Source organism: Anolis carolinensis, unplaced genomic scaffold (genome assembly GCF_035594765.1).
Source record: "Anolis carolinensis isolate JA03-04 unplaced genomic scaffold, rAnoCar3.1.pri scaffold_7, whole genome shotgun sequence".
NCBI lineage: Eukaryota > Metazoa > Chordata > Lepidosauria > Squamata > Dactyloidae > Anolis > Anolis carolinensis.
This window is the reverse complement of record NW_026943818.1, coordinates 7,613,990-7,638,156: the sequence shown is the minus strand read 5'-3', so window position 1 is coordinate 7,638,156 and position 24,167 is coordinate 7,613,990. Positions and strand designations below refer to the sequence as shown.

The 24,167-nt window shown below is 43.8% G+C and overlaps 1 protein-coding gene across 9 annotated transcripts in view; it reads left to right on the top strand.

Annotated features, from left to right (window-relative positions):
* kcnt1 (potassium sodium-activated channel subfamily T member 1) overlaps window positions 1-24,167 on the top strand; it is a 172,078-nt gene that overhangs the window by 146,712 nt on the left and 1,199 nt on the right. For 4 of the 9 annotated variants that reach the window (XM_062959800.1, XM_062959803.1, XM_062959804.1 and 1 more), the window contains 12 exons: window positions 4,931-5,036; window positions 5,940-6,112; window positions 6,218-6,289; window positions 7,982-8,116; window positions 9,516-9,627; window positions 9,897-9,998; window positions 11,672-11,755; window positions 12,664-12,792; window positions 14,027-14,047; window positions 14,178-14,484; window positions 20,988-21,050; window positions 24,062-24,146. In XM_062959800.1, coding sequence (XP_062815870.1) covers window positions 4,931-5,036; window positions 5,940-6,112; window positions 6,218-6,289; window positions 7,982-8,116; window positions 9,516-9,627; window positions 9,897-9,998; window positions 11,672-11,755; window positions 12,664-12,792; window positions 14,027-14,047; window positions 14,178-14,484; window positions 20,988-21,050; window positions 24,062-24,146 — 1,389 coding nt within the window. The remainder of the gene's footprint in view (window positions 1-4,930; window positions 5,037-5,939; window positions 6,113-6,217; window positions 6,290-7,981; window positions 8,117-9,515; window positions 9,628-9,896; window positions 9,999-11,671; window positions 11,756-12,663; window positions 12,793-14,026; window positions 14,048-14,177; window positions 14,485-20,987; window positions 21,051-24,061; window positions 24,147-24,167) is intronic. The other 5 variants (XM_062959802.1, XM_062959806.1, XR_010000164.1 and 2 more) reach the window with 4 other exon arrangements.

Here is a 24,167-nt window from a genome sequence, read left to right as displayed (position 1 = left end):
AAAGACTGTGAATGGTTTTCCATCCTATTTGTTGTTTCATGGTGATTGGATCTCAATGTAATGTATCATATTGACTCGAGTCTGATGCGCACCTGAATTTTCCAAACCCTGAAACCAAAAAGAGTATTTGCTGTTGAATGTCATGCACCAATAATAATAATAATAATAATAATAATAATAATAATAATAATAATAATAATATAGGTAGGTAAAGATAAAGGTTTCCCCTGACGTTAAGTCCAGTCGTGACCAACTCTGGGGGTTGGTGTTCATCTCCATTTCTAAGCCGACGAGCCGGCGTTGTCCGTAGACACCTCCAAGGTCATATGGCCGGCATGACTGCATGGAGCACCGTTACCTTCTTGCCAGAGCAGTACCTATTGATCTACTCACATTTGCATGTTTTCGAAATGCTAGGTTGGCAGGAGCTGGGGCTAAGAGCAGGCGCTCATTCCGTTCCCGGGATTTGAACCTGGGACCTTTTGATCCGCAAGTTCAGCAGCTCAGCGCTTTAACACACTGTGCCACCAGGGGCACAGTGTTATTAGTATGAAACAATTCATACTAATAACATAATAATAATATAACACATTTTATAATAATAATAATAATAATAATAATAATAATAATAATAATAATAATAACAACAACAACAACAACAGGAAAAATTCAGCCGCTATCAGGACAGGACCTCAAGATTGAACTTCAAAGACTCTGGCAGAAACCAGTGCAGGTGGTCCCGGTGGTGATCGGCACATTGGGTGCCGTTCCAAAATATCTCAGCTGGCATTTGGAAACAATAGACATTGACAAAATTACGATCTGCCAACTGCAAAAGGCCACCCTGCTGGGATCTGCGCGCATCATCTGAAAATACATCACACAGTCCTAGACACTTGGGAAGGGTTCGACTTGTGATTTTATGATACAAAATCCAGCATGTCTATCTTGTTTGCTGTGTTACAATAATAATAATAATAATAATAATAATAATAATAATAATAATAATAATAATAATAATCCGCACTACAAACTAGATTTGACAGCCAGCACAACAAAACATTGCATGGAAAGTTCCTTGACAAAATTGAAGGAAAGGCTGATAAGGAGAAGACCTGGCTCTGGCTCACGAATGGGACCCTGAAGAAGGAGACAGAAGGCCTGATCCTTGCAGCCCAGGAGCAAGCCATCAGGACAAAGGCAATTAAGGCCAAGATCGAAAAATCAGCTGATGACCCAAAATGCAGACTGTGCAAGGAAGCTGACGAAACCATTGATCATCTCCTCAGCTGCTGTAAGAAAATCGCACAGACAGACAATGAACAGAGGCACAACCATGTGGCCCAAATGATTCATTGGAACTTATGCCTCAAGTACCACCTCCGAGCAGCAAAGAACTGGTGGGATCACAAACCTGCAAAAGTCTTGGAGAATGAGCACACAAAGATACTGCGGGACTTCCGAATCCAGACTGACAAAGTTCTGGAACACAACACACCAGACATCACAGTTGTGGAAAAGAAAAAGGTTTGGATCATTGATGTCGCCATCCCAGGTGACAGTCGCATTGATGAAAAACAACAGGAAAAACTCAGCCGCTATCAGGACCTCAAGATGGAACTTCAAAGACTCTGGCAGAAACCAGTGCAGGTGGTCCCGGTGGTGATGGGCACACTGGATGCCGTGCCAAAAGATCTCAGCCGGCATTTGGAAACAATAGACATTGACAAAATTATGATCTGTAAACTGCAAAAGGCCACCCTACTGGGATCTGCACGCATCATCCGAAAATACATCACACAGTCCTAGACACTTGGGAAGTGTTCGACTTGTGATTTTGTGAAACGAAATCCAGCATATCTATCTTGTTTGCTGTGTCATACAATAAATAATAATAATAATAATAATAATAATAATAATAATAATAATAATAATAATACCAAATCATAATAATAATAACATAATAATATAATAAAAACAACAGTTTATTTATATTCTGCCCTTCTCCCCGAAGTGACTCAGAGCGGATTATAGTATATAAACAGATACAGGCAAACATTCAATGCCTTGTTACAATACAATGAGACACAGAAACACAAACAAAGGCAAAGGCTTCTCCTTTCATTTCCGGTTCTGGAGGCAATGGAAAACAAGTCTTTGGGGTGCATCAATGCTATTGAATTACCTTGGTTCAATGCTATGGAATCCTGGGAGCTGTCAAAGGAAGCAGATGCCTCACCAAACTACAAATCCTAGGATCCCATAGCATTGAATCCTGGACGTTAAATTAGAAATGACGTCTCTTAAATAGGAGCTCCGGGGGCTCCACTTTGGCTTTGGCTCAGCTCCCGGTGCTAGCCCCAGCTTCTGCCAATCTAGCACTCCGAAAACATGCAAATGTGAGTAGATCAATAGGTACTGCTCCGGCGGGAAGGCAATGGTGCTCCATGCAGTCATGACCTTGGAAGTGTCTATGGACAACGCCGGCACTTTGGCTTAGAAATAGAGATGAGCACCAACCCCCTGGACTTAATGTCAAAGGAAAACCTTTACCTTTTTTACTTTAATAGCGTAGTTAGTGGTACCGTATGTAGTTAACTGGCACATGGCACTGTAGCCGTGCTTCTTTTCCTTTCCTTGACGTCTGCCTGAAAAAGAAACTGCCGCTGCGACTAATGGAGTCTCAAACGGTTCATAATCGACCTGCTTCCATCGAGATCTCTAGAGGGCATGCCATTCCCAAGCCCTTGGGGAAACTATTGCTCTCAAAGACGGCACTCCAAGATTCATAAGGAAAGCCAAGTGGCTTTCTGAGTGTTGAAAAAGCTTCCAGAATTGTATTCTCTAAACGAGAAGTCCCAGCAAGATCCCAGTTCGCTGTTCTACGGGCGGCGTTGCCATGCAAATTTATTATTTCCCCGTAATAACAGCCTCTTTGCATAAATTAACCTCCCATTAAGGGTTTCTTTCTGCTCAATTTCAGCTGTATTGCTGGGTCGCTTTCTCCCAGCTTTCATTTCTGTCTGATTCCCAACTGGGGAGAAGAATGGATGCCTTTTCGGTGCTTAAAAATGGTGCCGCATTGCCATCTTGTGGTTACATCTGTGATGGTTGAATGATTGGGATGAAGTGATCTCAAGCTGCATTTAATTCCACAGCATAGCTGCGCCTTGAATTTCCCAAGTTCCAGTTAAATTCTCCAAATACACTCTCTCTTAAAAAAGGATTAAGGACCAAGTTAGAAGAAGGCATTGTTTGTTTTGGGATGTTAGGTAATATCACTGAAATGTGGTCCAGATCTGTCGTTGGTTGGGTTCAGTGCTGTTTGGATAAGGGTGAACTACAACTCCCAGATTCCCAGGGCAATCACCCCAAAACCCTGACAGTATTTGCAGTTGGTCATGTTGGATCCGTGTGCCAAGTTTAGTCCAGATCTGACGTCGGCTGGATTCAGTGCTTTCTAGACAAGGGTGAACCAGATCCGAGGTCAATCTCCTCCAAACCAGGCCCATTTGTACAGTTGGCCATGCTGGGTCTGTGTGCCAAGTTTGGTCCAGATCTGACGTCAGCTGGGTTTAATGCTTTCAGGATGCAGGTGAACTATAACTCCCAAAACCAAGGTCCACTCCCACTAAGTTTAGTCCAGATCTGACACTGGCTGGGTTCTGGGCTTTCTGGACAAGGGTGAACTACAGCTCCCAGATCCAAGGTCAATCTCCCCCAAACCAGGCCGGTATATACAGTTGACCATGTTGGGTCTGTGTGCCAAGTTTGGTCCAGATCTGATGTCAGCTAGGTTCAGTGCTTTCTGGATGCAGGTGAACTATAACTCCCCAAACCAAGGTCCATTCCCACTAACCCCTGCAGTATGTTTAGTTGGTCATGTTGGGTCTGTGTGCCAAGTTTGGTCCAGATCTGATGTCAGCTAGGTTCAGTGCTTTCTGGATGCAGGTGAACTATAACTCCTAAAACCAAGGTCCATTCCCACTAACCCCTGCAGTATGTTTAGTTGGCTATGTTGGGTCTGTGCGCCAAGTTTAGTCCAGATCTGACGTTGGCTGGGTTCTGGGCTTTCTGGACAAGGGTGAACTACAGCTCCCAGATCCAAGGTCAATCTCCCCCAAACCAGGCCGGTATATACAGTTGACCATGTTGGGTCTGTGCACCAAGTTTGGTCCAGATCTGACGTCAGCTGGATTTAGTGCTTTCTGGATGCAGGTGAACTATAACTCCCCAAACCAAGGTCCATTCCCACTAACCCCTGGTCATGGGGTTTCTTTGTGCCAAGTTTGGTCCAGATCTGACGTCGGATGGGTTCAGTGCTTTCTGGATGCAGATGAACTATAACTCCCAAAACCAAGGTCCATTCCCACTAACCCCTGCAGTATGTTCAGGTGGTCCAGATTCATCGATGGTTGTGTCCACAGTGCTCTCTGGATGTAAGTCGAGTACAACTCTTGTAAATCATGGTGAATTCTCCTTAAACCTCTTGTTCAGTTGCTGATCAATTCCTCTGTGAACTGTGTGCCATAGGAAAGGGTAGGAAAGGGTTAAGGGAGAGGCAGTGGGCGGGGTCATGCAAATTAAGGAACCCTGGGATGTCCATTCTGGAGGAAAAACAGAACATCTAGGATGAAATTGTCCCCGCCTAAAAGCCTTAACTTGGGTCATAATAGTGTTTGTGGAGGACAAGGGCAGGGTTTGGGATAGAAATGATGGAAATAAATAATAAATAATACATGCTCATGGTGCTCACTATAACCTGCATGTTAGTAGAAGGAAGGCCACTGGTGTCTCATGCTCAGTGGGAACTATAGGTGTTTGTGGAGGCTGAAGGCTGTCTATATCACTTTTATTATGTGTATTGATACTAGCCATTCCTACCAATGGCAACCCACATCTTGACCAGTCTTCATTTTGCGTTCTGTAGATACGTCAAGGGCTATCCACCCAATTCTCCTTACATCGGAAGCTCTCCCACACTGTGCCACCTTCTGCCTGTGAAAGCCCCATTCTGTTGTTTACGTTTGGACAAGGTAAGCTTCTCTGAAGTCCTTAAATGGTAAGGCTCAAAAATTTATTGAGATGAAGCAGCAAACCTGTTTATATTAGTAGAGAAAACAGGCATGTTGTTGGAGACCAAAGTCTCCTTCTTTGGAAGTTTCAAGACTGGATGACCATCTGTCAGGAGGGCTTGGATCACACTATGTAATGAAATTTGACTCTAGAAACTTTGTTTTTGTGGCTGTCGCCAGTATTCAAATGTGGGCATATTGGGTATGCATGCCAGGTTTGGTTCAGATCCATCATTGTTTGGATTCAAAGTGCACTCTGGATGTAGGTGAACTACAACTCTCCCAAATCAAGGTGAATTTTCCCCAAAGACCTCCAGTATTTTTTTCTGGCCATGGGGGATCTGTGTGTCGAGTTGGGTCCAATTCCATCTCTGGTGGAGTTCAGAGTGCTCATTGATTGCAGGTGAACTATACATCCCAGTACCTACAGCTCCAAAATGTCCAGGTCAATTCCCTTCAAAACTCACCAGTTTTCAAATATGGACATATCAGGTATGCACATCAAGTTTGGTCCAGATTCATCATTGTTTGGATTCATAGTGCGCTCTGGATGTAGGTGAACTACAACTCCCGCAAATCAAGGAGAATTTTCCCCAAAGACCTCCAGTATTTTTTCTTGATCATGGGCGTTCTGTGTGCCAAGTTAGTTCCAGGTCTATCATTGGTGGAGCTCAGAGAGCTTTTAAGTTGCAGGTGAACTATACATCCCAGTACCCAAAACTCCCTTTGGGGTGAGAAGAGCGGCATATAAATGTAGTAAATAAATAAATAGTAAATAAATATTACGTCCACTTAAAATGTGTATAGATAGTTATGTCGTAATGTATTAATTTTGGCCGAAATACATTCCCTTCCTCCTCCCAGGGCTGCAAACACAACAGCTATGAAGACGCCAAGGCCTATGGGTTTAAGAATAAGCTGATCATCGTGTCAGCGGAGACGGCCGGGAACGGCTTGTACAACTTCATTGTCCCTCTCCGTGCCTACTATCGGTCACGGAAGGAGCTGAACCCCATTGTGCTGTTGCTGGACAACAAGCAAGTATTGATTCCTTTTCTTCTCCGAGACAGATTTGGGAAACTAGTTGTCACATATCGAGGTATTCCAACAAAACTTTCAGTTGTTTTCTTCTTTTTTTGCAGACCCGATCATCACTTTCTCGAAGCCATTTGCTGCTTCCCAATGGTTTACTACATGGAAGGCACCATTGACAAGTAAGCCGCTGTCGCACCTCAGAATAGTTCGCCTTGCTATTGACACCAAGTCACACACAGAAGATGGTCTTTTGTAATTTTATTGAGCAAAAGCAAATATATCATAGAATCATCGAATAGTAGAGTTGGAAGAGACCTCATGGGCCATCCAGTCCAACCCCCTGCCAAGAAGCAGGAAATCGCATTCAAAGCACCCCCGACAGATGGCCATCCAGCCTCTGTTTAAAAGCCTCCAAAGAAGGAGCCTCCACCACGGCCCCGGGGAGAGAGTTCCACTGTCGAACAGCCCTCACAGTGAGGAAGTTCTTCCTGATGTTCAGGTGGAATCTTCTTTCCTGTAGTTTGAAGCCATTGTTCCGTGTCCTAGTCTGCAGGGCAGCAGAAAATAAGCTTGCTCCCTCTTCCCTATGACTTCCCTTCACGTATTTGTACATGGCTCTCATCATGTCTCCTCTCAGCCTTCTCTTCTGCAGGCTAAACATGCCAAGCTCTTTAAGCCGCTCCTCATAGGGCTTGTTCTCCAGACCTTTGATCATTTTAGTTGCCCTCCTCTGGACGCTTTCCAGCTTGTCAACATCTCCCTTCAACTGTGGTGCCCAGAATTGGACCCAGTGTGATTCCAGGTGTGGTCTGACCAAGGCAGAATAGAAAGAGGGGGAGCAGGACTTCCCTGGATCTAGACGCTATTCCCCTATTGATGCAGGACAGAATCCCGTTGGCTTTCTTAGCAGCCGCATCACCTTGTTGGCTCATGTTTAACTTGTTGTCCACAAGGACCCCAAGGTCTTTTTCACATGTACTGCTGTCAAGCCAGGTGTCCCCCATTCTGTATCTTTGCATTCCATTTTTTCTGCCGAAGTGAAGTATAAATCAAAGCAGGCAGATATAAAGTTCCCAAAGTAGTTGTAAAAGAGTCAGTAAAATCCAATAGTCCATAAGCAAAATAAAAGTCAGTAAATCCAATCATCCATAGGCAAAACAAGAGTCAGTAAATCCCACAAGAACAAAGGCCCATGGGTTACAAAGATCCAGGAACAGGAGAATCTCTAAGGCAAGGAAGCATGGACATCCACTCAGATGAAGCAAGAATTTGCTTTGACCAAGATCTGTCTCTAAACACACAGTTTTAAAAGCAACCCAAAAATGCATTTCTCTTTCCTTCAGAGACCTCTCGCTTTCCAACCAAGCTGAGACATTCCTTTCCATTGCAAGCGATCTGTTCTAGATCATGATGGCGCTTCTTCAAGGCCTTCAAGGCCGGCCACCTCATTATCTCGTACCTGAACTGGGGCCTGAGACATCTCCAGCTCATTATTTCCCATGGGAATGTCATCCTGGCTGTTATCTGTGACCGGCTGGTTCAAGAGTTTATCCTCAAGCTGCATTTCTCGAGCCTCTGAGTCAGCCTGTATAATTCCCATCCCCATGCCATCATCCTGAAATCCATCCTGCATCCCATAATCTGGCTCTTGCATCTGAAACCCAGAATCCCCTTCTTCATCTTCACTCTGGCTCTGCAGGCTATGCTGTTGCTGAGTCACAACAGCTGCTTTGTCAGCCAGTAAGAGAGTAGAAAGTAGGAAAGGGTAGGAAAGGGTTAAGGGAGAGGTAGTGGGCGGGGTCCCCGATTATTTAGGTCCCAGCCCTGCTCAAAATGTTGTCCTAACCATCCCGTGCCTTTGGGCCTTTCAGCCTCGATAGTTTGCTGCAGTGCGGCATCATTTACGCCGACAATTTGGTGGTGGTTGACAAGGAGAGCACCATGAGTGCCGAAGAGGACTACATGGCCGATGCCAAGACCATCGTCAACGTCCAGACCATGTTCAGGTATTTGCCTCTCCTTTGTCTCTTCTCTCTAGCAGTCCAAAATGTTCTTCTTGCAACGGTTGAGAAAGAAGACTCTTAGGCCATGAGTTGGAGATCTTGCCTCTATTTGGATGCAGTCCAAGGATGTCCACAATCCAAACAGTGGTGGATAATTTATTTATTGTTGTCGTCGAAGGCTTTCATGGCCGGAATCACTGGGTTGCTGTGAGTTTTCCGGGCTGTATGGCCATATTCCAGAAGTATTCTGTCCTGACGTTTTGCCCACATCTATGGCAGGCATTCCCAGAGGTTGTGAGGTCTGTTGGAAACTAGGCAAGTGAGGTTTATATATCTGGCAAGTGGAAACTAGGCACGTGGGGTATATATAGGTTAAGGTAAAGGTTTTCCGCTGACATTAAGTCCAGTCGTGCTCATCTCCATTTCTAAGCCGAAGAGCCGGCGTTGTCCGTAGACACCTCCAAGGTCATGTGGCCACTGGCATGACTACATGGAGCACCGTTACCTTCCCGCCGAAGTGGTACCTATTGATCTACTCACATTTGCATGTTTTCGAACTGCTATTTTGGCACAAGCTGGGGCTAACAGTGGACACTCACTCTGATCCTCGGATTCGAACCTACAACTTTTTGGTCCACAAATTCAGCAGCTCAGCACTTTGACACACTGCACTGACCGGGGCCTCCAGATATATAAACCCCACTTGCCTAGTTTCCAACAGACCTCACAACCTCTGAGGATGCCTGTCACAGATGTGGGTGAAATGTCCCGCAGCACATTTTGCTCAAGTTTTTCAATGAATATTGCCAAATGTGGTATTTGGGGCCGAGCTGTGGCGCAGCTGGTTAGTAGCCAGCAGCAATAAATCACCACTAACCGTGAGGTCATTGGTTCGAGGCCCGGGTCGAATTGAAAGCTCCCGTTAATAGCCTAGTTTGCTGTTGATCTAGAGCAGCTCGAAAGCAGATGTGTCTGTAAGTAAAAAATTCTAGGACGCTAATTTAACTTAATTTATGACACCATAAAACTGCTGACAGCGTGCGAAGAACATGAGGAAGTACTACCATCAAAAAGGACTCGGCGTCACAGTGGATGATGAAGCGGCAGCTCCCCCTTGTGGCCGGAATCGAGCATACCCACATGAAGCCGGAAGCTGGAAAATGTCAACATTGCCTCTATTGTCTGTCTGTATATGTCATATGTCTAATGTATTGGTACATTGCAATCCGCCCTGAGTCCCCTTCGGGGTGAATAAATAAAGAAATATCTTATCGCATCTCAACCAATTCAACCTAGTTTTGTGGCAGCCACAAAAACTAAGTTTTTGTGACATAGTGTCATCCAATCCATACATGTGGAGACCTGACGGTCGAGTGTTTGCTTTCTCCCCTTCTTTTCCCAGACTCTTCCCAAGCTTGAGCATCATCACAGAGCTGACGCATCCGTCCAACATGAGGTTCATGCAGTTCCGGGCAAAGGACAGCTATTCCTTGGCTCTTTCCAAACTAGAAAAGGTACGGCAGGTTATTGTGGTCCTTCGAGTCATTTCCAGGTCTTTGGAGATTTTCTTGGCATGATTTATCCAGAGGTTGGCCTTGGCTTTCTTCTGTTGAGTCTGATGACTTGACTTGTCCAAGGTTCACCATGTGTCTAAGCGGGGATTCAAGCTCTGGTCTCCATAGTCTTGGCCCAATGCTCAGATCAAGGAACCATGGAGATAGGAGAACAAGGCAAATTTGGCTTTGGTTTGATCTAACCATCTTCCTCTGTTGCCTTCTGACAGAAAGAGCGAGAGAATGGCTCCAACTTGGCCTTTATGTTCCGGCTTCCGTTTGCCGCCGGCCGCGTTTTCAGCATCAGCATGTTGGATACGTTGCTTTACCAGGTGAGGAGACCAAGAAGAAGTGTAGTCTTCATGTGTTTGAGACACAGGAATTCTAGTCCTACTGCAGAAACGTGGGCACTGCTGCTTGGAGCATCGTGTGCCATTTTAAAGAGATAGTTTGGTGCTTTTGATGTGGGGCGGATCCAAAATAGCACCACTATACAAGATGGGGATCTCTGAAATCTATTTCTGGGAGATCTGAGAGAAGTAAAGCCTCTAAAGCAGCATTTATTTACCCCTGGGGGGTTGTGAAAAGAGTATCAGAGGGGTCACCAAAGACCATCAGAAAACACATATTTCTGATGGTCTTAGGGACCCCTTTGTAGGTGAACTATAAATCCCAGGAACTCCCAAATGCCAAGGTCTATTTTCCCCAGACTCCACCAGTGTTCAGATTTGGGCATGTTGAGTATTCGTTAAAAGTACACAGAAATCTATGAATACACGTAGAGATAAAGTTGTCCTATTAACTAGCTAATATACAGAATAGAGCAATGGTAACAAACTAAACATAATCATTCCAGACGCATGAGAAATGAACAAATGAAGACTGTTTACAACATCACATCAAACATAATATTCATGCTCTCAACATTCAGCATTATGTTGTCTTTTTAAATATAGTTTACAAAAGCTCCAGGAGATTCTACTACGAGCGCATGAAAAAACCCTCAGAAGCAACCCGAAGAAGGGATATTTATCCAGAAACAAGGATCATAAAATACCCGGGAACCCTTGTTGTTTTACACTCCTTTGTGTTGTACATTCCTTTATACACATCTCTGGGACGTTAATTTACATGGGCCAATGCTAAAGTGTGAGCCACAATTTATAGAAGAAATTATCAGTTGTTTTATTTTATTGACCATGCATTCCTAAGACTTTTATCTGCGTGGGACAATACTGAAACTTAAAGTATTGAACTCAGTCATTTAATGTACTTATCTGTCACTATGGAAAAACATACAAGCATGAATATTATGTTTGATGTGATGTTGTAAACAGTCTTCATTTGTTCATTCCTCATACGTCTGGAATGATTATATTTAGTTTGTTACCATTGCTCTATTCTGAATATTAGCTAGTAATAGGACAACTTTATCTCTACATGTTGAGTATTCGTGCCAAGTTTTGTCCAGATCCATCATTGTCTGAGTCCACAATGTTCTCTGGATGTAGGTGAACTACAACTCCAACACTCAAGGTCAATGCCCACCAAACCCTTCCAGTATTTTCTGTTGGGAGTTCTGTGTGCCAAGTTTCGTTCAATTCCATCATTAGTGGAGTTCAGAATGCTCTTTGGTTGTAGGTGAACTATAAATCCCAGCAACTGCAACTCCCAAATGACAAAATCAATCCCCTCCCAACCCCACCAGTATTTGGGCAGATCGGGTATTTGTGCCAAATTTGGTCCAGTGAATGAAAATACATCCTGCCTATCAGATCTTTACATTATGATTCATAACAGTAGCAAAATGACGGTGATGAAGTAGTAACGAAAATAACATTATGGTTGGGGGTCACAACAACATGAGGGACTGTATTAAGGGGTCATTATGAAGGTTGAGAACCCCTACTCTAAAGGAAACGTCTCTCCATGGATTGCATGTCTCCCAAGCACCACTGATCCAAGATGGCATGACATTGTTGATGGATCCTCTTCTTCCTTACAGTCATTTGTGAAGGACTATATGATCACCATCACCAGGCTACTGTTGGGCCTCGATACCACCCCTGGGTCTGGTTACCTTTGTGCCGTAAGTGTTGTCTTCTCACCCTTTAATATGTCCTCCATTAGAACCCAGCAATTGAGGTGATTCTATAGGTCAGGGGTCCCCAAACTAAGGCCCGTGGGCCAGATGTGGCCCCCCAAGGTCATTTACCTGGCCCCTGTCCTAAACTTTAGACTTAGGGTTGACCTTGGAGGTCTTTTTGCTTACTTGTGGCCTTATGAGATCATCTAGATGGTTTTTGAAGGTCTCATTGCTTAGCTATGGCCTTATGAGACCGTCTAGATGGCCTTTGAGGGTCCTTTTCCTTACCTATGGTTTTATGAGATTGTCTAGATGGCCTTTGGGAGCCCCTTTCCTTACCTATGGTTTTATGAGATTGTCTAGATGGCCTTTGAAGGTCCCTTTCCTTACCTATGGTTTTATGAGATTGTCTAGATGGCCTTTGAAGGTCCCTTTCCTTACCTATGGTTTTATGAAACCATCTAAATGGTCTTTGAGAGCCTCTTTCCTTATCTATGGTCTTCTGGTGGCCTTATGAGATCATCTAGATGGCCTTTGGTGGTCTCTTTGCTCACTTATGGTCTTATGAAATCATCTAGATCAGAGGTCCCTAAACTAAGGCCCTGTAGGGTCATTGACCTGGCCTCTGTCCTAAACTTTAGACTTAGGGTTGACCTAAGTCTGAAATGACTTGAAGGAACACAACAACAACAATCCTAATTTTTTACTATTTCATCCTAGTCCGGCCCACCAACAGTCTGAGGGACTGTGAATCGGCCCTCCACTTAAAAAGTTTGAGGGCCCCTGCTTTAGACCCACACTATTGCGTATCTCCAGAAAGTATGCTCTCCAGCCATGGAGTGCCTCAGCTCATGGATGGATCTTCTCTCCAAAGAGGTCCAGAACAACTTTTTCTTATCTTTACCAAACAGATGAAAATTACTGAGGATGACCTATGGATCCGGAGCTATGGTCGTCTCTTCCAGAAACTGTGTTCCTCCAGCGCTGAAATCCCCATCGGCATCTACAGAACAGAGTCGCACATGTTTTCTACCACTGACGTAAGAATTGGAGACCGTTGTCTCACCTTTCTTTCCTCAGTCCAGTATTAGCTAGTGACTAACATGTTGGCGAAGTGATGAACTCCTAGTCCTATTCCAAATTTTGAATCTAGTCCACAAAATAGAATTAAACAAAGAGTTATGGATATCAGTGCACAAACAGATTTGTTGGCCAGCTTCAAACCACGCTTAGCATAGAGGGTTAAACTACTAGCTGCAGAAAATCTTGTTGATCGAGAGGTTGGCAGTTCAAGCCTGGGCTGGGGTGAGCACCCGCCATCAGCCGCAGCTTCCTGCCCACCTAGCAGATCGAAAACAGAACTATGAGTAGTGTTACACCTCAGGCTAGTTTCACCTTGCTATATACACCAGGCTGAACACAGGTTGAAGTCTTTTGTAGTTTATTAGGAAATAGAAAATAAATGGTTCTTTAAAAGCAAAAGTAAAGTTCCAAAAGACTTACAAAACAAGGCTTCAAAGAATAATCCAAGAAATAATAAGGAATAAACAAGGTTCCATTAGAGCATCACAAAGTCCCATGAACATGAACACACAAAGGCTGCAAGATCCAGGAAAACGAGAGCTTGCTTCTTGGCTTGAGTGAGAAGTTGCTTTGACAAAGATTTGTTTCCCAACACACTGTTTTAATACCCTTTTGCAAAGCATGAAAGCATTTCTTTGGCTTCTGACCGCCTTCTTATTTGCTATTCTCACACTCCTTCGAACCCTGAATTCCAAACGGTCAGCTCAATCTAGAGATTCCGTTTCACCAAGGCCAACCTGCTCATTAGCGTCTGCCTGCTTGCTATCAGACTGAGAACTGTCCTCCTTTTCTGAGTCAGTTTGCACCTGGCTAGTTTCAGTATCATCAACACCATCCCCTGCTGTGGGAAAAACTCTTTGTTCCTCAACTTCTACAACAGGGACACTCTGAACCTGAATCCCATCATCTTCTACAACAGGGACACTCTGAACCTGAATCCCATAATTCCCATCAGAGTCACTCTGTGGTTCCAGCTGAGTCACAACAAATAGATTAATAGGTACCGCTTTAAAGCGGGGAGGTAATAAAAAGGTGCCGTAACCATATGTCGGCGATTCAATCATGAGGTTGTCCAAGGACGACAAAGCTCCTCAGCATGGAAGATGGAGTGACAGAAGTTTTGGGATAGCGATTAGTATCTATTTGCCTGTGTATTTTTCCTCCAAATTCTCTTTGTTTTGTCTTCCACAGCCTCATGACCTCAGGACTCAGGTGAGCATGGTTTCTGCCCGTATTTCTATGCATGCATATTGATGTTGAAAGTAAGTGAAGTATGAGGTGTATGCTTTAAGGATTAGGAAACAGCTGGGTGCTTGCCTTTATGGCCCACTGGTGTTCCCAGTCACAGATCTCAATCAATGTGGAAGATTGCGAGGACACCAAAGAGCTGAAGGAGCATTGGAACGCCAAAACGAACCACCACCGAAACTCCTGTCCCGCCGACCCAACGGAGCACCCGTTGCTTCGGCGCAAGAGCATGCAGTGGGCCCGCCGGCTCAGTCGGAAAGGGGCCAACAAACATGCGCCTAAAACGGCCGAATGGATCAACCAGCAGAGACTCAGCCTCTACCGGCGGTCGGAGCGGCAAGAGCTGTCGGAGCTGGTGAAGAACCGGATGAAGCACCTGGGCTTGCCCACAACAGGGTACGGTAAGTGGGGGATCCTCTTTGTTCCGGGCATCCCCAAAGGTGCCTCTTGGTTCCTGTTGGCACCAGTTTGAAAAATAATAGGCAGTGGAGTCAGGAGCGGTTCAACCATTAGGCAAAGTATACGGTTGCTGAAGGTGCCATCCTCTAGAGGACACCGTTGAGGCACCTCCGCCCAAGCGCACCCTATGTCCCAGTTCAAAGTTTGGTGCTAAATTCGCAAATATAGTAATTCCTACATAACATTACCATGTATTGAACTGTTGATTTGTTATGAAACACGATGATCTGATGCTTAATTTGTAAAATCATAATGTCATTTGGTTTTTAATAGGCTTTTTCTTAATCCCTCCTTATTATCCAACATTTTTGCTTTTTTTCGTGTCAGGAGCAACCGGAGTTGCTTATCCAACGCTTTTATTTTTCAGTGATTGGTTGGGGGGGAGGCGCCAAACTTCTGTTTGTTTACTCTTGAAAATTACCTAGGGCTGGCCCTGAATTGAATGTTAGTAACTTTGAGGTTACAGTGTATTGACACTGGGTTGTATATGTTCATTCAGAGAGCTATCCAAGGTCCTGAACCTACTTTAAAGCTATGATACAGCACCTTGAATAGTTCCGTTGATACATACAAACCACAATGGATTCATTGCATCTCTGAGATGAGAGAGATGGTAAGGAAATGGTTGATCAATCTATTATAGATGATGATGATGATGATGATGATGATGATGATGATGATGATGATAATAATAATAAGCTGATGACCCAAAATGCAGACTGTGCAAGGAAACCGATGAAACCATTGATCATCTCCTCAGCTTCTGTAAGAAAATTGCACAGACAGACTACAAACAGAGGCACAACTACGTGGCCCAAATGATTCATTGGAACTTATGCCTCAAGTACCACCTCCTAGCAGCAAAGAACTGGTGGGATCACAAACCTGCAAAAGTCTTGGAAAATGAGCACGCAAAGATACTGTGGGACTTCCGAATCCAGACTGACAAAGTTCTGGATCACAACACACCAGACATCACAGTTGTGGAAAAGAAAAAGGTTTGGATCATTGATGTCGCCATCCCAGGTGACAGTCGCATTGACGAAAAACAACAGGAAAAACTCAAGATTGAACTTCAAAGACTCTGGCAGAAACCAGTGCAGGTGGTCCCGGTGGTGATGGGCACACTGGGTGCCGTGCCAAAAGATCTCAGCTGGCATTTGAAAACAATAGACATTGACAAAATCACGATCTGCCAACTGCAGAAGGCCACCCGACTGGGATCTGCGCACATCATCCGAAAATACATCACACAGTCCTAGACACTTGGGAAGTGTTCGACTTGTGATTTTGTGATATGAAATCCAGCATGTTTATCTTGTTTGCTGTGTCATAATAAAATGATAATATAGATGATTATTATAGATATATTATATTATAGATAAAGGCCACATCTCTCTCCTTTCTGGGGTGCAATGAACCCATTATGGATTGTATGTATTAACGGAGCTATCCAAAGTGCTGGATCATATTCTTAAAATAAGCTGAGAACTAATTTAGTAAAGAATTATGTCTTGGAATGAGGGCATTTCCATGCCATTTGGAAATGAAATTAGAAGACTCCATGGTGAGAGGAGGAGTCCTCAATGAGACTGTACTAGAGTAATAATATTTCTTAATGGGAGGTGATCCCATCTGCGTTAGGTTGCAATGACAAGCCATTCATTCCATAGCATTCTTGCTTTTCTTTCATTCGTTTTTCTCGCTTTTTTCACCCTATGCTCTTGGCTCTTTCTTCTGTCACACTTTTGATGCCTTCTTGAGCTTTCGAGAGCCAAGCGATGCCTGCCAGCCTTCATTTGCACGTGGTGCTTTTTGCTCGAATCAGAATTGGGCCTCTGCAATGAAGTGGCCAGTTTTGGGGGTCCGGAAAACATCTGAACAAGCCACGAAGAATATGGGTTGGGTTCACCAGAATGGGAGGGAGATGAAAGTTACTGAAAGAAACTGAGGTGTCCTTCTTGAAGACCTGAGATCCTGAAACCTACAGATATTAGTCTTTCAAAATAAAACTAACGAGAAAATAGCTGCTTCCACATCAGTACTGAGATTAAACAAAAGTTTCACATCATTATTTTAGAGAGATGTCAAATCAAAAGAATTTGGGGCGGGGAGCAGACCTGAACTCTAATGGTTGATCATTAGTGATTATATAATAATGTATTAGATATCATTAAACATTGTATTATGTACAATAAATGACTATAAACGTCAGATAAATGGTTGCAAATCACAATCAAACTGTTGCATTCACAGTATGATCAATGGTAGTTGCATTCACAATGGAGTAAACTTTCTTGTGTATTTTCTTGATTCTTCGTAAAAAATGAGTAGACCCCTAATTCACAACCGGTTTCGACTACCTATAGTCTTCATCTGGTGGTAGGGTCCACAATTATTGGGTAACATTAATACAGTTGTACCAAGTGTTTCCTGGCTTAGTAAAATTAACAACTATTAATACAATAATAATAATAATCATCATCATCATCATCATCATCATCATCATCATCATCATCATCATCATCTTTATTTATACCCCGCCACCATCTCGGGGCGGCTTACATGGGGCCATGCCCAGAACAATACAATATAACAGAATATAAATAGAACAACAAATCATAACACACTAGATTTGCCCAGCCACGCGTTGCTGTGGCTTATGCTTTCAGAGTGTTGCTCTTTATTTACTGTCCTGATTTTAGAGATTATATTGTTCTGTATTATTATTAATCGTTTTGAATGCGATTTCCTGCTTCTTGGCAGAATGGGGTTGGACTGGATGGCCCATGAGGTCTCTTCCAACTCTACTATTCTATGATTCTATGATTCTATATCACAGTAATTATTACATATTATATTTATAATCTTATATTATCTGCTTAGAACTGTATTATATGAGGCCCCTTCTTCACAGCTGTATAAAATGCACACTGAAGTGGATTATATGGCAGTGTGGACTCAAGATAATACAGTTCAAAGCAGATAATATAAGACTATAAATGGGTTATGTAGCTGTGTGGAAGGGCCTTGAGTCTACACTGCCATATAATCCAGTGCAAATTAGATAATCTGTGGAACAGGCTGAGGCCTAAGTCTGCCTGTCCCCTGGGCTGAGTTGGTTACTAGGAGACCAAGTGGGCAGAGATTAGTCGTCTAACTGGCAGCAATTGGATAAAAACAATTATTGCTCTCCCTCTAATTAGGATTTTCTTTTTCTTTTCTTTTTGTTGTATCAACCTAGAGGCGTGGATGATGGGTTGTGTTGTCAAATTTCGAGGTTGGGGGGCCTGTAGTTTTGTTGTTTTGTTGGTCGCCGTGATGCCATCACTCATTTATATATATAGATTGAACAATACAATAAATGATAATATACACTACGCAAAATTAGAAGTAGAGTCTTACTTATCCAACACTCTCTTATCCAATGTTCTGGGTTATCCAACACATTTTTGTAGTCAATGTTTTGAATGCATTGTGATATTTTGGTGCTAAATTTGTAAATACAGTAATTACTACATATATAACATGATGTTTTGGTGCTTAATTTGTAAAATCATAACCTATTTTGATGTTTAATAGGCTTTTTCTTAATCTCTCCTTATTATCCAACATATTCGCTTATCCAACGTTCTGCCGGCCCGTTTATGTTGGATAAGTGAGACTCTACTGTACTACTTACTTTTGTTATTTACTTCAAACAATTCAAGAATGTAATCAACGAACTGTAACATCTTTCATAAATATCATGGAAAAGTAAATAGTATGTATTAATAGTAGCCAATTTTACTAGGTGAAAAAGCACTTTGTACAATTGTATTACTGTTACCCAATATTTGCGGACCCTACCACCAGATAAAGACTATAGGTAGTCGAAACTGGTTGTGGATCAGGGGTCTAATCATCCTTTACGAAGAATCAAGAAAATTAACAAGAAAGTTTACTCCATTGTGAATTTATTTATTTCGTGTCAAAAGCATTGGTACAGCAAATACATTTCAAATAATGGAAATAAAATAGAAAAGAAAAGAAATCACAAGCAACTAAATAGTTTTGGACCAAAAGCGGGCAACAGCAACCGCATTGTCTGTAGCATTGTCCATTGTGAATGCAACTACCATTTATCATACTGGGAATGCAACAGTTTGAGTGCGGTTTGTAACCATTTATTTGATATTTACATTCATTTATTGTACATAATACAATGTGTAATGATACCTAATACATTATTATTTCTTTAGTGGGTACTTGTTAGTTCAAGCCCTTGGAAACCCATTTTTTTCTTAGGATCATTAGTGATGTCAAGGGAATGAACCCAGCAAGTCTTTTCAAGGCACTGGTTTAACCCTGAGATTCCTCCAGATCAGTGGTTCTCAACCTTCCTAATGCCGTGACTCATGTTGTGGTGACCTCCAACCATAACATTATTTTCGTTGCTACTTCATAACTATCATTTTGCTACTGTTATGAATCGTAATGTAAGTATCAGATATGGAGGATGTATTTTCATTGTTGCTTCTCGTTCTCCTTGGGATTCGGCCATGGAAGGGTCACTCCACCCCTCTCTAAGCCTAGCCCTCTCCCTCACCTTCTCCCTTCTCACCATCTCCTCCTTTTTCCCTCTTGGCTCCAAAGCAAAGCTCACCTTTGTTGCTCCCATTTCTTCCTCCTAAAATACTAGAGGGTGTGGGGCTGAGTGATGTCACCACCTCCCTCTGGAAAAAGGGAAGCAGCAAAGTGGAAAAAGTTAGTGGGGTCTCGGTTCCCAAGACCATCAGAAATATACGAGAGCTATCCAGAAAGTAGATTACATTTTGGAATTAAAAATGAACAAAGTATAGGAGAAAACATTTACCATATGCAGTTGAAATCCACACCCAAATACCACTTCTCAACATAGTCGCCATTAAAATCTAGGCACTTATCATAGCAATGAAGGAGCTTGGCAACTCCTTCCCCACAAAACTCTGCCGCTTGCGTCCTTAACCAGCCGGTCACCCATTTCCGCAGCTGTGCATAGTTGCCATGAATGAGCTTGGCAACTCCTTCCCCACAAAACTCTGCCGTTTGCGTCGTCAACCAGCTGATCACCTCTTCCCACAGCTGCGCAACATCGCCATGAATGAGCTTGGCAACTCCTTCCCCACCAAACTCTGCCGTTTGCGTCGTCAACCAACCCGTCACCCCTTCCCACAGCTGCACATCTTCGCCATGAATGAGCTTGGCAACTCCTTCCCCACCAAACTCTGCTGCTTGCGTCCTCAACCAGCCGGTCACCCCTTCCGCAGCTGCGCATCATCGCCAAAACGCTGCATTGAGGAGGCAAGCGGCAGAGTTTTGTGGGGGAGGAGTTGCCAAGCTCATTCATCACTGTGATAAGTGCCTAGATTTGAATGGCGACTATGTTGAGAAGTGGTATTTGGGTGTGGCTTTCAACTGCATATGGTAAATATATTTTCTCCTATACTTTGTTCATTTTTAATTCCAAAATGTAATTGACTTTCTGGATAACCCTCATATGTACAGTGTTTCCTCACTTATCACGGGGTTACATTCTGGGACCATGCACGAAAAGTGAAAATCCATGAAGTAGGGACACTATATTTGTGTTGTTTACAATCTCACTGCCAAGTAACGTCTCTGTCCCCTCTTCGCCTCCCAAGCACGCGCATGCCTTGTGAGGCGAAAACAAAGCTGCTTCAGCCTCCTTTTCTCTCCCTTTGGCTTCTCCTTCCTTCTTTTCTTCCTTAGGTTTCTCCTTAGGAAGGAAGTAGAAAGAAGGATTTATTGAGACGGAGAGCTGAATAAGTCTCAATTTAACCCTCACACCAACAAGGGTTATGGGCCCAGCACTTCCGCTGCGCAACTCAGCTGCAGCACCACACAAACGATTACTCTGACATTTATAATATTATTTTATGATTTATACTATGATTTATTATACCGCGAAAGTGAGGGAACACTGTATTCTGATATTCTTAGGTGACCATTGTGAAAGGATGGTTTGACCCCCAAAGGGGTTGCGGCCCACAGGTTGAGAACCGCTGCTCTAGATGTTTTCTTGTAAGGAGGGCAATCTGTTGTATGCATTTTTTTCCCTTTACAGCAGATCATTTCTCAGTGTCCACATCTTCACTGCACCATGGACTCAACACATGCATTTGCTTTCCTTTTTTTAAATTTGTTTCCATTTTGAGTTCCTTTTCTTTTCTCTGTATGTGTACATATATGTTCGACTACGTTGTTGGCCATAGAATCGCAAAAGCTGGATAATTTCTTCTGATTTGCTTCTCGCTGATCTTTCTCTTTCTTCTCTCTCTCTGTTTTGTGTCTGTGCCTTTTTTTTCTTTCTTTTGGTTATGTTTTTGTTATGTTTCTCATTTACTTTCCTTTGGTTCCGTTCTGGTCCCTTTTCTTTTCTCTCCCCCCTCTGTGTGTTCTGTAGAGGATGTAGCAAATTTAACAGCCTGTGATGTGATGAATCGGGTAAACCTTGGATATTTGCAAGGTAAATCTCTTCTCCTCGGAGAGTCAGGCCTGACTCAGGGTGCCACAGCATGACAAATCCCCGTACGTGAAATGTGCCAAATGGGTAGCCATTGGGGTTGGCATCACACAGTCGGGTGGTTTGCAAACTGTCCTACATTCACAGCCGACAATTTGGTACTTTTGTGATAGTAGGCTATGTTTATTTATTTCTTTACAGTATTTATATTCCGCCCTTCTTTCTCACCCCGAAGGGGACTCAGGGCGGATCACAATGCACATATACATGGCAGACATTCAATGCCATTAGACATACAACACATATAGACAGACACAGAGGCAATTTAACATTTCCCAGCTTCTGGTTTCATGGGGATATGCTCGATTCCAGCCACAGGGGGGAGCTGCTTCACCGAGGCCTTGATGAAATACTTCCTCATCCTTCTGCACACTGCTGGAACATTTTTTATGGTGTTGTAAATTAGTTAAATTAACCTCCCCGCATAAAGCAGTACCTAAATTCCGGGAGTGGAATGAGCGCCCGCTGTTAGCCCCAGCTCCTGCCAACCTAGCAGTTCTAAAACATGCAAATGTGAGTAGATCAATAGGTACCGCTCCGGTGGGAAGGTAACGGTGCTCAATGCAGTCATGCCAGTGGCCACATGACCTTGGAGGTGTCTATGGACAACGCCTGCTCTTCAGCTTAGAAATGGAGATGAGCACCAACCCCCAGAGTCGGTCACGACTGGACTTAATGTCAGGGGAAACCTTTACCTTTTTAAATTAGGGGCTGGGCTGTGGCGCAGGCTGGTTAGCGGCCAGCTGCAATAAATCACTCTGACCAAGAGGTCATGAGTTCGAGGCCAGCCCGTGTCGGGGTGAGCACCCGACAATTAAAATAAAAAATAGCCCCTGCTCATTGTTGACCTAAGCAACCCGAAAGATAGTTGCATCTATCAAGTAGGAAATTTATGTACCACTTATATGTGGGGAGGCTAATTTATGACACCATAAAAAAATCATCCAGCTGCCACTGGAATGAGGAAGTGCAGTTGCAGTGGATGATGAAGCAGCTGCTCACCCTGTGACCGGAATCAAGCATACCCTCAGGAAGCTGGAAGCTGGAGAAGGTTTAAATTGCCTCTGTGTCTGTCTCTGTCTCTGTTCTATGTAATATGGCATTGAATGTTTGCCTTATATTTGTACAATGTTATCCGCCCTGAGTCCCCTTCGGGGTGAGAAAGAAGGGCAGAATATAAATACTGTAAATAAATAAATAGATTTCCTACTCGACAGAGGCAACTGTCTTTCGGGCTGCATAGGTCAACAGCAAGAAGACTATGTTTTGCCCACATCTATGGCAGGCATCCTCAGAAGTTGTGCGGTCACGGAAAGCTCACCGCAACCCAAAAACAGGAAGATTGGGGGTTGGAAGATAACTCTAAGAACTAGCTATCCATCTTATGATTTGCAAACATCTTGCTTGCATGTTCATGGTTGAATGCTTGCGGCCTTGGACTCAAACAGGTTTTGCCACCACTGCTTTGCCGTCTTTGTGTCTCCATGCATCTGTTGTTCGGCAAGCGGTCTGCGTTTTTCCAGATGTCTGTTACAAAAGTTATTGTGACCACTTCAGTTGGGGAAGAATAATGTTCCATTTGCAGGTGGGGATTTTGTTTGACATGGGAAGGACAGCTGTGAGTTACTCCTGGGCTTTCCATGGGAACTTCTGCCTGTCTTGTGCTAGAACCTAACGATACGGATAGGCCATTAATTCAGTGGTTCCCAACCTGTGCTCTGTGGACCACCAGTGGTCCCCAAGAACTAAAATATGGTCGGCGGCCTCTTCGTTACGACACCGTTACACAAGAGCAACCAGTCCTGCAAAACTCTTCTATAGTGCTGAGACAATGGAGATGTCAGGAGGGGATGACGACCTACAAAAGGCCTCCTGACTGCTGCTTCTCCTCCTCATTCCTTCCCCTGATTGGAGGCGTTCCATGTGGCACCTCAAAGCAAGAGCACCTTGGTGTCTTCGTTTTGAGGCCTGTTCCTGGGTTATTTGGGGTGCTGATTTTAAAAATTGCATTGGATAGACCACATCAGCTCTAGATTATTAAATATGGTTTTCAGTGAACAGATGGCAATTACTAGATGGCATAGGTTGTGTATCAGAAACTAGAGCTGATGTGGTCTATCCAATGCAATTTTCTGAATCAGCACCCCAAATAACCAAACCGAATCTAAAGTTGATCAAAAACTGATTCGTAACCCTTTTGGTACTAATGTTGGAGAGTGATCCCTGGTTGGAGTGGTCCCTGGTCAAGTGGTCCCTGGTCACAGTGGTCCCTGGTCAAAGTGGTCCCTGGTGAAAGAGGTCCCTGGTCAAAGTGGTCCCTGGTCAAAGAAGTCCCTGGTCAAAGAGGTCCCTGGTCAAAGAGGTCCCTGGTCAAGTGGTCTCTGGTCACACTAATCCTTGGTCACAGTGATCCCCGGTCAAAGTGGTCCCTGGTCACAGTGGTCCCTGGTCACAGTGGTCCCTGGTCAAAGTGGTCCCTGGTCACATTGGTCCCTGGTCAAAGAGGTCTCTGGTCACATTGGTCCCTGGTCAAAGAGGTCTCTGGTCAAGTAGTCCCTGGTCAAGTGGTTCCTGGTCACAGTGGTCCCTGGTCAAGTGGTTCCTGGTCACAGTGGTTCCTGGTCGAAAACAGGTTGGGAACTACTGCATTAAACTCTAATTGGGAAATGGAAATGACTGAGATCCTACGCCACTGTTGCATTGCATGCAATGTTGCATGCAGAAATGTGTGTCAATGGCACTGCACAGCCCTTGAGAACATGGCCAACGTTTCACAATTGAGGGCACAAATCCCAATCCATGAGACCCCATGTGTAATTCCACTCCCAAATCTGCATGTAGACGTGACAGATGGTTCAATGGTTAACACAAGGGAACCAACACCCGCAGGTAGTATTTTGCAAAGAGTGTGTCCCCACACCAATTATTACTTTCCCGTGTCTTTTTTCTTGCAGATGAAATGAATGACCACCAGAACACGTTGTCCTACGTCCTCATCAACCCCCCTCCGGACACACGGCTGGAACTCAATGACATTGTGTACGTGTAAAACGTGTAGAG